At 40.2% G+C, this 16,370-nt stretch overlaps 1 protein-coding gene across 3 annotated transcripts in view; it reads left to right on the top strand.

Annotated features, from left to right (window-relative positions):
• LOC106588596 (CMP-N-acetylneuraminate-beta-galactosamide-alpha-2,3-sialyltransferase 1) overlaps nt 1–9,231 on the top strand; it is a 42,892-nt gene extending 33,661 nt beyond the window's left edge. For all 3 annotated transcript variants that reach the window (XM_014177753.2, XM_014177751.2, XM_014177752.2), the window contains 4 exons: nt 5,577–5,756; nt 7,402–7,447; nt 7,639–7,758; nt 8,678–9,231. In XM_014177753.2, coding sequence (XP_014033228.1) covers nt 5,577–5,756; nt 7,402–7,447; nt 7,639–7,758; nt 8,678–8,851 — 520 coding nt within the window. In that variant the 3' untranslated portion in view covers nt 8,852–9,231. The remainder of the gene's footprint in view (nt 1–5,576; nt 5,757–7,401; nt 7,448–7,638; nt 7,759–8,677) is intronic.
• Nucleotides 9,232–16,370: the final 7,139 nt, after the last annotated feature.

Raw genomic sequence — 16,370 nt, 5'->3', positions numbered from 1 at the left:
AATAAACGCAGTTGACAGTAAGTTCTCCAATTGTCCACATGGCTGGCTGAATTTTGCTACCATCAAACTTTGGGAAGATTGCCCATTATTTCATTTTTCTAAGGACCCAGAAAATGGCAGTGTGAGAACCTATTCAAGTAAGTAAATATTTCTTGAAAATGGTTGTTTTTAGCTAGCTTGCTACAGAAACTTAAGTGTGCAGTCTGACTCAAATTAGCTGCTAATGTAATGTTCGCTATTTAGCAAACTGTATAGCTAGCTTAGTTAATTAAATATCACCAGCTTTCTAACTTCATATTTGCTAGTTATCTTGATGTATTTATCGTTTTAACTAAATTCATTTGTAGCTAGCTAACAGCCATGGAAGAGGGTGAAAGAATTAGCTATCAATTCAAGCTGTCAGAGAAGGGAGAGTAGGCTACTCTGGATAGGGAAGGTACCTTTTGCGGGAGGACATTTTTGAAAATATTCTCCAGTTCTATTCAATAGCGAGCAAAAACTTAGGACAGAGAGATATAGTAACATAATATTCAGTGCTGTCTAATTTTGTCACGTCCTGACCAGCAGAGGGCGTAATTGTGTTAGTTTTGGTCAGGATGTGGCAGGGGGTTTGTGTGTGTTAAATGTTGTGTGGGTGATTGGACTCCCAATTGAAGGCAGGTGTGTTGAGTTGCCTTTGATTGGGAGTCCTATATAGTAGTGTGTGGTTTTTCTTTGGGGTTGTGGGTAGTTGTTCTTGCATTGCGTTTTGTGTGCCTGCAAGACTGTTGCTGTCGTGTATTGTTTTTGTCCGGTGGATGCTTTACTCCTTTTTTTAATAAAAAATGAGTATCCACATTCCCGCTGCGCCTTGGTCCATTTCTGATGACAGCCGTTATAAATTTGAGTATAATGCAGCCTGTTTCTTTAGAATGTTTTCTGTTCTCAGGTACAGAGAGTTGTGAAACCCTGTCTGCAGATGAAGAGGTTCCAAGAGAATAAGGGTACATCCTTGTGTACCATGGATTATATATGTACCTATGTTAGCACATGTTGTGAACAGAAATACAGTTTAAAAGTCACACACAATGTTTAAACTTATTACAACTGGAGCAGGCCAACCCTGCTGGGTGTGCAGGCTTCTGTTCCAGCCCAGCACTAACACACCTGATTCAATGTATCAAAATTAATTCGTTAATAATCAAGTGTGCTATTGCTTGGGGGGAGCAGGGATCAGTGGAGCGAGGTTGGCCAGATCTGATATGGACTTTCTTTTGTTCACCTGAAATTATGCTTTAGTAATAATAGCCTACACTTTGAAAGGATATGAAATAGTGTTGATTCTTTGAAGTTTAGTGTGTAATTGTAAACTGGCCTACAGTATGATCACATTAGCCTTATGGGCATTTGCAAAAGACTCCTTGACATTGTGCATCTGAAGCAGAGAATAGCTTAACTCACACATTGTTTACATATTGTTAAGCTCTAGGTTCTCAATGTAAAAACAATAACAGTAGACAATGTATGAGACTAATCATTATACTAGACTTTTGTACAAGCCTTGTGCTGACATTAAATTGTTTAGTGTAAATCCGACCCTTGTAGTCTAGGTGGTGAACCGTTTGGAAACAGGAGAAGTTTGGATCCTTCTCTTCAAACATACACCCAACTACTACCACCAAGTTCACTGCCAGATACTTTTCTCCCAGAAGGTCTGAGTGGCACTTAGTCGGGCTACTGTGATAATGAAGATGGTTTGCCGAAGACTACCACAACAATTACGTTGTCTATGCTAAATGTGTTTAAATTGTAAAAGCATGAATAATAGTTGGGCTATAAGAAATACTTTTTATTCAATGGGGCTAGGCAAAGCAGAGGTGACAATACTTTTAATTTCAGCCAGACAACAATAGTGTATTATCTACAGTATGTTTACAATATCATAAACAGTAGTATTTTACACGTTCCAAATTACGTTTAACATATTCATATAGTTTAAGGGGGCACTTTTGTCATGACGGCAAGGTGCTCTCTACTCAAATTGCACAACAGAATCATTGATTGGCCAAAGCACAGCATATGACAACCATCTCATATGACTAAGGAATGTCTCCTTTCATATCTGGAAAAGGACAAAGTATAGCTAGATTGTAGAAACTGATGCTGCTGCAGCATTGCTCATCTTCACATTGGGAATCCAGTCGACATGGGTGTCTTGATAGAGGTCAGCTGGTGAACCTACAGTAGTACATAAACAAATGAAAAGCACACTTGTTTGAATAGCACTTCTTTAGGTGACTTATACCATCAGGGCTGTTCATTGTTTGGTTGTTCATTTCATTCAGGTGTTTTAGTGTCATGTAAAGATTAAATCTGTTGTTGGGCTGGAACAACCAATAGTCAACACAGCAGGTTGACCTATCCTATGGAGGCCTTTGTCCTATGCTGTAATGTCCATACATTTTCCCTCTTATGAATAAAGCTCTCAACAAATTATCAATGGGTTATCATATGAATATATAATAACCACTGGAGTTTTGTCCCCCAGGCTATATGGATGTCATATTGTATAATTTGAGCCTCCTCTTTTCATGGTCATGGCTAGAAGGGATCCAATTTTTGTCAAATGAATGTCATATTCTAGATGACATGGTTGCGTTCAAGACGAGGTCATTTTTACTGATCTGTTGTCAGTGTCAGTAGAGTAGGACTAGGCTACCATCGTATTCAAAAAGATTCTGCTAATGTCTCCATTCATATAAAGTGTAGTAGAATTGCATCAAATGTTTATCAAAGGCCACATTTTTCCTGTGCAAAGGAAAGAAATCTCTCTGATATAGCCTATAAACCTCTGCCACTACACGCTTATTAATAGCCAAAATGATCACTATCCAATCTGCTCATCACATTAGGAATAGTAGGCTTACATTAGTCTGCAAATGCGATGATCGAGGCATGCAGTCATTTGTTATAAAGGTGCCATTTTATGGTAAAGAAATTGCTCGACATATGCTAATAGCTAGACTACAATCTAGCTAGCTAATTTAGTGTTAACACCTGCTTAGCATAACAGATAAACTTAACTTGAAATTGATCAGACTTGACTTACCAGTTATGAAATAATCATAGCAGACCCTGTACTGACAGCTGTCTGGGTTCAGGTCTTGAAAGGCAAAAAGGTTTACTGGCTTTTCTGACAGTTCTCGAGTCTTCTCTCATTGGTGTCATCAATGGTGTTTCATGATTGCGGGGAATCTGTAAACATATCCACAGAAAATGACCTTGGTGATGAATCAACTAGTTTTAGGTACTGTTATCATGCAGTTTGGGGCAGAAACTTGGCTGTTGTTGTCAGAAGAAGTAATGCAGTGGTCTTCCAACATGGCCGCCAGACGGTGTCGTACGTCAACTGCAAGCCCTCTATGGTACAGTTTGTGAGAAGCAACTACAGAGACTTGAAGGCGACTTAATAAAAAACTGCATTACCTTTGCTTACAAGGTTTTTGTAAAGTTCATGCAGTTGACGTGTAGGCGCAGTTTTTATCCCCATAATGCAACACACTGTATCTGCTCGAAGGTGCCCATTGACTACTTTAAAATGGAGATAGCCCTCAACGGTGCTGGCCATGCTGTCACAGAAGCATGGAAAAACAGGAGATGAGCTTTCTGGTACATCTCTGGGCGGCAGGTAGCCTAGTGGTTAAGAAAGTTGGGCCAGTAACTAAAAGGTTGCTGGTACGAATCTCTGCGCTGACTTTGTGAAAAATATGTTGATGAGCAATGCACTTAACCCTAATTGCTCCTGTAAGTCACTCTGTATATGAACTCAAATGTAAATGTACAAATGTACAAATTTTCCTCAATGTAAAGCTGTATTACTGCACTTATCTTCTACAACATCCCATGCTGTGGAGCAGCATGCTTGCTGATTTAATTACGCAGACTGGGACAAGAGACGCAAGACTTATTGCTTTTCTTTTAACACAATCCTTCTCTGCAGTACAGGCTTACAAGCACATGAATTATGTACAGTTCATATCATCTTGCATCCCCTGTGGGCCCTGGTCAAAAGTAGTGCACTATACAGGTAATACCGTGCCATTTAGGATGGAGCCCATGTGCTGCTACTACAGTGACTTAGATGAACGCTCGATTGCCAGACCCGACACTGCAAATGAAAAACATGTTGCATGTGCTCTGCTTCAAAATTATAGTACCCATCCCGTTCCATGTAATGAAAATAAATATTTACCAGCAAAATCCATAACTCTTTCTTTTTGTTGATAAAAACCTATTTATTCTGGTTCTATGAGAGCTGGTATATCACAGGTGTCAAGGAAGCACCGGGATATTTTATTAAAACATGATTAGCTTGTCTGGATAATAAGACGCTGACAGCATTGACCCACTGCCAAGCGCATAGCCCAAGGTAATGTAAAATTATAGTACCCATCCCCTTTCATGTAATGATAAATATTTACTGGCAAAACCCCTCACACTTAAAAAAAAAAAAAAGCCTATTTATTCTGGTTCTATGAGAGCTGCTATATCACAGGTGTCAAAGATGCACCAGGTTCTTTTATTCAAACATAATTAGCTTGTCTGGAGTGTAAGACGCTTACAGCGTTGGATCAGCGGTGGATTAAACATCAATCAACTTCTGACCCGTGTATGATGGGGTAAAGCCTCAGCGAGTAACTTCATTAGGTTGGATCCTAGAGCCCGACAGATGTAGTGATAGCTATGCACCTCACATCTGTGAGTGAAAAGCCCAGTTTTAGATTGGATTTCTGCGCTGTGTTTTTCAATGAGGAGCCAGACCAACTATCAGTGTGTAAATTAGGAGGAAAGTCCTTGGCTGAAATTGATTATACTGCTCACCCCACACTCACTTAACTCTCACACACACACAAAGATCTCCCCTTGGAAGAACCAACTAACTGTATTAATTAAACAGGCAGAATCACAGCTATAGCTTTCCCCTCAATGCACTCACTGTAACTGGGACACAAATATGAACTGTATGATGTGGAGAAGCAGGAATTCCACAAAGTGTCACATGCCATGGCACTACTAGGATGTGGGTATTCAGTAGATATTTACAGGAATGTCATGAAGACGGTTGATCCCAGAGCCTGATGTTGAGGATATACAGTAAGCCTCTGGTTCATCACCACATTCAAGTTCCAAATGACAGAAATGTCATTTAGATACAAATTCCAGGTTTGTACCTCCAGGCATCCCACCTTCAACAAAGCAGATATGTTGATTAGTATGTGAAAGCATTGTCATCCATATGTTATATTCAAGTAATAAGGCACGGAGGGGGTCGTGCACATGGCTAAGGGCTGTTCTTAGGTACACCCTTAGCCGTGGTATATTGGCCATATACCTCAAACCCCAGAGGTGCCTTATTGCTATTATAAACTGGTTACCAACGTAATTAGAACAATAACAAATACATGTTTTGTCATACCTGTGGTATGCGGTACGATATACCACGGCTGTCAGCCAATCAGCATTCAGGGCTCGAACCACCCAGTTTTTATAATGCAGGACAACCCACTTTGACTCTAACCGTAACCCTGTTCCTGCAGAATGAACATGGCTCCTACCTCTGGCTATGAGGAGGATGTTGGGAGCCGGACCACGCATCACGTCATGTACCCAGAGAGCGCCATAGATCTGGACAACACCACCAGTCTTCTGCTCATCCCCTTCAAGACTCTGGACTTGCAGTGGATCACCAGTGCCTTGACTACAGGCTCCATCAAACAGTGAGTGATCAATGACCATGCACCACACAGTCACTACACGTTCATCAAGTTCACCTAAGAAAGTGTAGTAAGTGCACCTTAGCAAACCTTCAATACGAACTGTAGTTAATGCCTGTGGAGTTGTTTGTAATGAATGGAAAGATGAAACCGCAAACAACGTTCTCATCCCCGTGAGGTCTGGTATCCTTTATGCTGTGTAAACATTCTTTGTAAAAGTGCACCCGGTACCTCCTTCAGGGCTGTTTGTCATAACCACAAGTATCCACATGTTGGCACATACTGATATAGACCTCTTCCAGCGCCACAAGGTCGATGTTCTCAAGCTCTGTGTTAGACAATTATTACACCTTACATGAGTCATCTCAGTTAATCATCTCATTATTACCACAAGTTAAGCTTCTAAGCATGTGGATTCTTAGCGTGTGGAAATGTAACACTCCCTTCAACTTGGTCATAAATATGGCTTCAGCTGGAATGCTTTTGACAGTTACATCCTTATGGTGATGTTCCTGTGTTAATGATCTAATGACTGCTGAGGATGAGTGGGATGTTAGGAGGAAGAGGAAGGGGAGGAGGAGAATGAGGAGGTTGTGGAAGTGCTTAGCTGCCTGTAGGAATCTTTACTGGCACCTTGAATATCGGCAGGGGTGGCCTGGCCCATTTTTTGCCCAGTGGGCCTGTCTAACTTGGGTTTTCTGCACAAAATTATCATTATCTCTGTAATAATGGTGGCCTCAAGTAAGAACTGGGCCAGTATGGGGGTCTCGAGGGGAAAAAATGGATTGGTTTGGGGGCCTCAAAGAAAAAAATGGGCCAGTGTGTTAGAAATGCCACGGACGATTTCTCGTCCCAGTCCAGCCCTGAGGATCAGGGCCTAATAATGTTATGGATCAGATGGTCAAGAATTCTTAGTGCTTTAGTTATATCACAGCACAGCTTCAATCCTGATGAAGGCAGCATAGCTGTCGAAACGTTGATATCTATTGCACTTATTTAATCTGACCTAGACTGTGCAGCTTTTCTTTTCATACAGTCTACCCTACCGGTGGTGAATAGCATACCTGTAGTACAAATCAAATCATTCCCAAATCAATATTGGTTATATGACCTCACACCCAGCACATCATAATAGCGTATGACCCTTGACCTTGATGGGAAACAAGCCCCTGCTGTTTGCATCTGTATCTGTCACTGTGATCATCTGTAAAAACATCAATAATGTGACAATTACTTTGTTTGCAAACTGTTACTATACCAGCACAAACATAAAAAAACAAGTATCAAAACCGTAACCAAAACAGTATCAGTATCGCAAATACACTGTGAACTGTAACATACATTTTCTAACCTGAAATCGGGTTTCTTTTCCAGACGTGACAACCTTTTACTGAACGTATTACTTGTATAGGCTACTAGTTTGTCCAGAGGAGCTCATAGACAGTAGGCTAATGTTAGCCAATGCTGATAGCCAACCGGATGGCCACCACAAAGTAAACAAAGATGGCGGCGCCTCTGTCAGAAATAAGGGGAATTTTATCAACGATGGTGGTTTAAACTGACAGTACCAAAGATTCTTGGGTTTCCCCTTTTATCTGTGATAATAGTTTGATATTTCTTATATTATGTCATCTTTTGTTTCTTGCAGCACGTACATTCCTGTCCAGTCCAGGATTAAGGCAAACAAGAACAGGGTGAGTGAACCCTTGGCTACTTTTGACCAAAGCCCTATGGGTTGATCTGCTTTAGTTTACCTTACCTGGAGACAATATAATGCAGATTTTGAAGAGCTAGTGATTGGTTGGTTGGTTCATTGATTGATAACGTTCAAGATTGAAAGTATTTTCACTTCTCACAAGGTCAAAGTTGTTGTTATGTTTTGCAGGTGTTGATATACAGCCCGACCTTCTTTAAATATGTCTATGACGCATGGCTGGAGAGTCATGGCCGGTATCCCTCCACTGGCTTCCTCAGCCTATTGTTTTCCATTCACATCTGTGATAAGGTGAGCCCACCCACTTCCTTTTGTGTCTGTCTGACAAAGTTCTATACATTATGAGAGTGTTCTGTGACTGCAAAGCATGCGTTGGGTTCACACTGAGGTTTTACAGAGTTTAAAGCCGGGAAAAAGTGTCCCAAGTGCCCAAAAAATGTAACCGCTGATGGAAATGAAGTAACCCCTTACGTCTGCGAAATGGCCACACGCTGTGCAGCACTGTGTTATCTACCCGCCACTGCTCTACAAACAAACACGTTTTGGGTCGGAAAGAGGGGCAGAGCGCCGAGTGTTATGCTTATTATCTGCATCTACACGGGAGCTGTGAAATGCAGGCAATTACCACGTGCCATGTGCTACACTCTTAGAAAAAAAGGTGTTCTCTAGAACCTAAAAGAGGTTGACTCTAGAAAAACAGGAATCTCCACAGTTGCCCCAAGTGATGCAGACGGCATCCCAATGTCCTATAGTTGTTCTATAGTTGTTACATAGAGCTCAACCGAGTCATTTAGAAGAGAAGAAAAATAAATCCTAGTAACTGTATAATGATGTTTTTCTAGTAACTGTATAAGGATGTTTTTCTAGTAACTGTATAAGGACGTTTTTCTAGTAACTGTATAAGGACGTTTTTCTAGTAACTGCATACTGTCATCTAGAGTTAAAGCATCATCAATTGGCATGTTTTGTAAGTTTCACAAAAAAATCTGCAAATGAAGAAATTAGCTCTACAAAATCAATTGTATGTGTCAGAGTACCAGAACATCATATCAACGCATCAATCAGTACAGCAACATTCCACCTCATCAGTTCTGTGGCACATGGCATTAGGCCAAAGCATATAAGTATATGAATATAAGTCACATAGAAGAGTCTGGCCAAATCCGGGGCGGACGAGTATCTCTGTATAATGGTGTGTTGTATCATTTAGGTGAGTGTGTACGGGTTTGGAGCGGATCAGTACGGGAACTGGCACCACTACTGGGAAGAGAATCACCAGGGAGGAGCATTCCGCCACACCGGGGTGCATGATGCTGACTATGAGTACAACGTTACCCTGCTTCTGGCTGACAAACACAAGATCAAGATTTTCAAAGGCTTCTGATGTCTGGAGATGTCACTGGCCTGAGACCATCAAGCCTCTTAAATGAAATTCTGTCGACTCAGAGGTTAACCACTGGGCATAAACTGGTTGAATCAACATTGTTTCAACGTAATTTGTCAACGTATTGTGACGTGGAATCTGTGTAAAATTCATTGGATTTGCAAAAAGTAATCAACTGTTGTTTTGAGGGTGAAATTTCAACCACAGGATTTTGTCATCATTGTAAACAATTTTCAACATAGACAAAGCTTGTATAAAATATGTTGAATTTGTACCTTTTGAAACAATGTCAGATCTTCAATGTTATATCTACTATCAGGAAAAAAAACTATAGCTGGGCAGCACCTCCTTCTGGAAAATTCTACAGCTATTTATAGCTATCCCTTTGGTCTCCCATCCTGGGTTTTAACCCAGCCCAGCCCTGCTTAGCTTTGATATGTCACTGACAACCCCCCCAAAAAAAACATTTTGTGAACTAGATATTTGTTCCCCCTTATAGCTCTGACTTTGCTGATAGCTACTTATTGAGAAAAGTACTTACATGATGTGATAGAGGTTGTCCCACCTAGCTTAAGAGATAACTGTAGTTTGGATAACAGCATCTGCTAAATGATAAAATTAAAAATGTACAAGCTAAATAGATTCACCTTTGCTATGGAAGTATTAAGGGGTAGGAAAAAGCAAATAAATGAAAATTATAAAAAATAAGATGCATAGGCCTATATAAAAATATTTAATACAGGATTCAACTAAAAATAGACGATACATATAGGCATAGGGTTTAAAGCTTTGGTTGATTTTAAATGTAATCTAAAAGTTCATAATGTACTGTATATGTTGGATTCATGTCTCCATCTTAACCAAAAATCTAAATTAAAGAATAGGACTACATCCAACTTTATTTAAATTCCATTTACAGTTTGATTTGATTTTGTCCTATTCTTTAAGTTTGATTTTTGGTTGAGTTGGAGAAGTGAATCCAACATCTTAATTACTATTACATTTTTTGTACTTTTTTGGGGGGTATTTTGCCCCTTCTTTCTCATTCGATCTTGTCTCATCGCTGCAACTCCCCAACGGACTCAGGAGGCGAAGTTCGAGTCATGCGTCCTCCAAAACGTGACCCGCCAAACAGCGCTTCATAACACCCGGCCTCTTAACCCGGAAGCCAGCCGCATCCATGTGTTGGAGGAAACACTGTTCAACTGACGACCGAGGTCAGCCTGCCACAAGGAGTCGCTAGAGCCAGATGAGCCAAGTAAAGCCCCCCCGGCCAAATCCTCCCTTAACCCAGATGACGCTGGGCCAATTATGTGCCGCCCTATGGGACTCCCAATCACGGTCGGTTGTGATACAGCCTGGGATCGAACCCAGGTCTGTAGTGAAGCCTCTAGCACTGTGATGCAGTGCCTCAGACAGCATAACAATTATTAATGGAATTAAAGCCCGACTAAGTCAGTGGGACATATTAAGCTATTCAAGCAGTAGATTAATCTCCTTTAAATGCTGGTTATTTGTTGTGTTATCAACCAAACACAATTCAATGTTACTTTTGTAATACAGTAGCCTAAAGGTAAGGCTAACTTACAGACTAATGTAACAGTATTTATTCAAGTGGGTAACACATCCATGGCCACATTTTGACGCTAATGTAACTATAAATGTCTTATCAATTAAAGAGTGCATGTTCAGGTCTGTGGAGATCTTCACAATTTTTATAATAAATGTCTATAATAAACGGCATTGATCACTTGCACCATGTACTTTTAATGTAATATATTCTCAACTGCAATCCATGTAATTTGGTTGTGCTATTAGAAGAAGAACAGGGATAACACATTAAGTTGTATAAATAAACAAAATATCTGACATTGTATTCCCATTTGTTGTGCTATTACATGGTCTTCGGTGCAGTGATACACATTTACAGTGCCTTCAGAAAGTATTCACCCCTTGACTTTTTCCACATTTTGTTGTTACAGCCTGAATTTTAAATGATTTATATTTTGTGTCACTGATCCACACACAATACCCCATAATGGCAAAGTGGAATAATGTTTTTAGAAATGTATAAAAAATGAAAAGCTGAAATGTCTTGAGTCAATAAGTAATCAACTCCTTTGTTATGGCAAGGCTAAATAACTTCAGGAGTAAACATGTGCTTAACAAGTCACATAAGTTGCATGGACTATCACTGTTTGCAATAATGGTGTTTAATATGAATGTTTTGGCCCGCAGCTGATTTTATTTGCCCCCCCCCCAAGTAAATAAAAAATAAATAAGCTAATCAGCTCCAAGTGATTTTAATTTTGGAAATCTGTTTGAAAGTTTTCCCACACATAATAGAGAGATGTGATCGTATACAAATGGAAGCAAGGTTTGAATTGACGTTTTAGTCAAATATATCTGTTTGGGCTTCTTACGGCCAATTTGCAGTCTCCAAATTATTTGTAATTATGTTCAGGCCCCCTGACCATGCGCTCAAGAAAAATTGTCCTGCAGCTGAATGTAGTTGATGATCCCTGCTGTACAGAATACACATATTCAAACACATGCATCCTGTTAGCAATAAAGCACTAAAGTAATACTGCAAAACATGTGGCAAGGAAATGTATTTTTGTCCTCAATACAAAGCATTATGTTTGGGAAAATCTAACACAGTACATCACTGAGTACCACTCCTCATATTTTCAAGCATGGTGGTGCCTGCATCATGTTATGGGTATGCTTTCATCGGCAAGGACTTCAGAGTTTTTTAGGATAAAAATAAAAGAAATAGAGCTAAGCACAGGCAAAGTCCTAGTGGAAAACCTGGTTCAGTCTGTTTTCCAACAGACACTGGGAGACAAATCTACCTTTCAGCAGGACAATAACCTAAAACGCAAGGCCAAATATACACTGGAGTTACTTACCAAGATAACATTGAATGTTCCTGAGTGGCCTAGTTAGTTTTGACCTAAATCATCTTGAAAATCTATGGCAACATTTAAATGGCTGTCCAGCAATGATCAACAATCAACTTGACAGAGCTTGAAGAATTGTTTTAAGAATAATGGGCTAATATTGTACACTCCAGGTTTGCAGCAACCTTAGAGACTTACCCAGAAAGACTCACAGCTGTAATCGCTGCCAAAGGTTATTCTAACATGTATTGACTCAGGGGGTTGAATACTTATGTAATGAAAATATATTAGTGATTTATTTTCCATTAATTAAAAAAAATATTTGACATTTTCTTCCACTTTGACATTACAGAGTATTATGTATAGGTCGTTTACAAAAAAAATACAATTAAATCCATTTTAATCCCACTTTGTAACACAACAAAATGTGGAAATAGTCAAGGGGTGTGAATACTTTCTGAAAGCACTGTAGGTGACCACTCAACCAAAAACCAGACATTGTTTTTCCATTGGAATTTGGTTGTGCTTTTAGATGGTTGAAAGCATAGTGATAACACATTGGGAATTCAACAAACTTTCTGCTGTCTTTTTGAGAGAGTGAATTTAGGTTGTAATCTCATTGAGCAACATCTCAACCATATATTACCCAATTTTCCACATTTAAATTTTCTGATGTGGGTATGGTTTTGATACAGAGCTGATGCTGGTTGACTCATACAGATGACTGAAACAAAACAATTTCATATTCACATTTAGCCACCTCATAATTTATATATAGAAGTAAACCCAGAAAACGTGTGTTTTTCCTTGTCTAATGTGTTGATCCAAAACCAAAACTTGACTTCTCCCCTTCCCCTTGCCCCTCCCACCCTCACCCCACCACCTCCCTGAGGCCACAGACACCTGTCTGGGATGTCAGGTCCAATGAGGAGGAGAGAGGTCTCTAGCTCGTTGCCTCACTGCAGCCCTGGCCGAGGCAAACTTCTCCAGATGGCTGCTGGTGGGAGCGTCTGTCATCTCTGTATTGAGCTACCCTTCTAAAGTATATACAGTATTCCCATCTTAGTTGGCTACCAGGTGTGGCATTGACTGAATGGCCATCCTATGAGGGAATAATGTGCAACAACCACTAGCAGACTGCTTTATTATCACGGTATCTTTGCTGCTCAAAGTACCAATGTCTGGTAGCTCTCACAATGTATCATTCTACAAAGTAGAAGGTCTAAACGACTGACTAATGACAATGTGTCCATTTTAAAATAAGTGCCTTATCTATGATATTCATATTACTAATTAAGCAGGTCCAAAGTGCCTATGATATTCTTGATAGGAATCAGTGCAATATTCTTTGAGAAATGATTTAACATGTACAGTATTACAAGTTGCTGCTCATCAAGGCTCTGCAATAACTCGTGACCAACTACAGTATGTTTTATTACAGGTTTTTCAGATGTTAGGGACTTCTCAAAATACAGACTATGATACAGAGAGATGCATCAGACCTTTAACGATGATGGGAAACTGTAGTGACCTAGCACTGAGGGGAATATTTGTTTGAAGTTTATTAAATGTGATATCATTAAAGACAGTCAGATTCAGAACCACTCAACCTTTAGTTTCACATGGGGTGCTTGAATCTTATGTTATTGCACTCATTCATACATTTGAAATACATTTTAGATTTCTTTCTCTTGTTTATTTTCATTTAACCTTTTAGCTGACAAAGAAAATTGTCACAGGAGAAATGACATGGTAAGATAATTGATATTCCTGCATTATTGTATTTAAAGTATCATGAGATAAGCTTAAGGATGCCTATGTGATTTATTTATGTTTTGGGACATTATGACTTTTAACAGTATTTCTGTGTTACGTGCCTTGAGACAACTCTGCCAGTCAATGGATATTTTTATTGCTACAAAGTCCCCCCCCCCCCATAAATGGTTTTGAGCAGTGGGAAAGATCTCAATTGCATACTCCTCACGTCCTCTCTTCTTGTTTCCTTCTCAAAACCCATTGGATAAGAAAGCCAGAGGTCCTTCCCCTGAGAGATGCGGAGAGAGGACATGAGGAGTATGCAATTGAGATCTTTCCATGATTTATTTTGCAAGTTTTGAGACCATGTAACATGTTTCATTTGAATAAAGATGTGTTTGTTTAAAAAAGGAGACCAGGAGTATAATTATTGACGGTCAATGAATTGAATATCAGTGATGATAACATGTGCCACGTTTTTTTAAACATATATGCACACACACACACACACACACACACACACACACACACACACACACACACACACACACACACACACACACACACACACACACACACACACACACACACACACACACACACACACACACACAGGTCATGTCACAGTACATTAGAGGACACTGTCACCTAGTGGATAATGGATAAACTGTTTTATTTGCCAATGGTTCTGCTTTACAAGATCATAATGAGAGTACCATCTTTGTTCTCCTGAGTCTCTCTTGTTGAAGCTATAAACATGTATGGATACATACATTAGGCTACAAATGATAGTCTAGGACTACATTACAGTCATGAACAAACTTACTAAATGACCTAGCTAGAATCATAAGTGTCCTCTTACTCTCTCCCCCTCCACATGACCTCAGGTTCCATGAACATTTGCATATTTAGTCAAACCAATTAGGATATTCTGACTAATTAGGCCTGCTTATTCAAGTGGCCTTGCTACTGAAACTGTAATGCATAAATCCTGTAGCTGACGCAGCAGCACCACCACCTGGTGCACATGACGAACAACCAGGAAGTTGCCAGTGGTGAGTAGGATGATATATCTCTTGGAAGTTAGGGGTGTGATGAGCGTAGCACAGAGTGGGTTCAGTAGAGGGAGGTCTGCCATGAAGGCCCTGATGACAGTTAGTACAGAGATAGTACAGAGATAGCCAAAGAGGTGATGAGTATTGTGTATTTTGACATTGAGAAAGTTTACGATACCATTTGGAGGGAAGGGTTGTTGCTCAAGTTGAGTGCATTGGGCATTGGGGGACGTCTGCATAACTGGATCATGGACTTCCTGTTCGATCGAGTCATGTTGGGGTCAGAATTGTCAACGTGGTAGAAGAGAAGTGGGAATGTGAAATATGTGATGAGGAAGAAGCTGTAGGAGTTGTGGAAGATTGGTCTCTAACATGGGGGTTTAGGATGTCTGTGGCCAAGTCCTGCTTTATGGTGTTTTCTAGGAGGAAGGTTAAAGATGTTAGGCTGCAAATATACGGTCAGGATATAGGTAGGGTGACTGAGTTTAAGTATTTAGGTATGTGGTTTGATGAGAGGATAACATGGAAGAGACATGTTGAGCATATTAAGTGTAGTAAGGTGATTGGGGGTCGGATAGACAAACACTGTTGTACATATACCACGCATTGATCGGGTCATTTTTGGATTATGGGTGCTTTGTATATGGATCGGCAGCCAAAACGCCAGGATAGGATACATTCAAAGGCCCTGAGAGTGTGTGTGGGAGAGAGGGTAGATATGATTGCTCAATGGCAAAGACGGTAGCACGGAAGCGGGGCATTGTAGAGGAAATGGCGGTGTGTAGTGCGGAGGAAATGGAGATAAAGTTTGAAGAAACAGCTGTGCTGGAATGCGAACAATACGGATGTTAGTTCTGATCAAGGACCGGAATGGTCGGTAGTGAAAAGATATAGGAAGAAGAGAGATCATGATACAGTAAGCAGTGGAGCATCTAGTAAAGAAATCATGAAGAGAGCCAAGGTAGGAAGCAAGTGTAATAATGCGTTGGAGTGGAAAGTGGTGATAGTGTTTGAGGAGACCACAGGGCCTCACTTACACCCTATCAGACTAACTAATCTCGTAGAGAAAGAATTAAGTGAAGTGAAATTAGCTCGGCTCATTGGAAATGGTTGATTGTTAATATCATGTGGTAGCCAGGCTCAACAAGAGAAGATTTTGAAAATGGAAAAGCTTAATGGGAAGAAGATTAAAAGCCATGTCTGTCCCTGGTGCTTATGCTAGATTGAGGGGAGTCCCACGGGGTCCCAATATCTATGTCCACAGATGATGTTAAAGAAAATGTGAAGGGAGGCAGAGTGATTTAAGCCTAAAGGTTGATAAAAGTAGTGAAAGCTTATCAGTGATGCTGAGGTTTGAGAAAGTCTTGCCAGGAAAAGTACAGATAGCATTCCTTACTTTCAATATTAGAGAATTTGTCCCATATCCACTGTGGTGTTTTAAATGACAAAGAATGGGACATGCTCAGTGTAAAAGAAAGAAAATATGTGCCAAGTGTGGAGGGGCACATGATTACGGTGAATGTGGAAGCAATGTGAAGATTAAGTGCTGTAATTACGGGGGAGAACACAGTGCAGCATTTGTTGGATGCTAGGTACAGAGAGAGGCTCAGAGATACAGGATCAGTTATGATGTATCGAATGCAGAGGCCATAAAACAGATTGGTAGAACTACAGTGTGGACTGATGGATCTTACATGGATGTCCCTGTCGTAAGTGGACCTACTGTCTGGGCTGGTGCTTCTGGTGGTCCTGGCATGGTTGAGGTCTGTTCATAAATCGTGTGCTCATGAATGTGTGGTGTCAAAG

This window comes from Salmo salar, chromosome ssa27 (assembly GCF_905237065.1).
Source record: "Salmo salar chromosome ssa27, Ssal_v3.1, whole genome shotgun sequence".
Lineage (NCBI taxonomy): Eukaryota > Metazoa > Chordata > Actinopteri > Salmoniformes > Salmonidae > Salmo > Salmo salar.
This window is presented reverse-complemented; position numbering and strand designations above follow the sequence as displayed.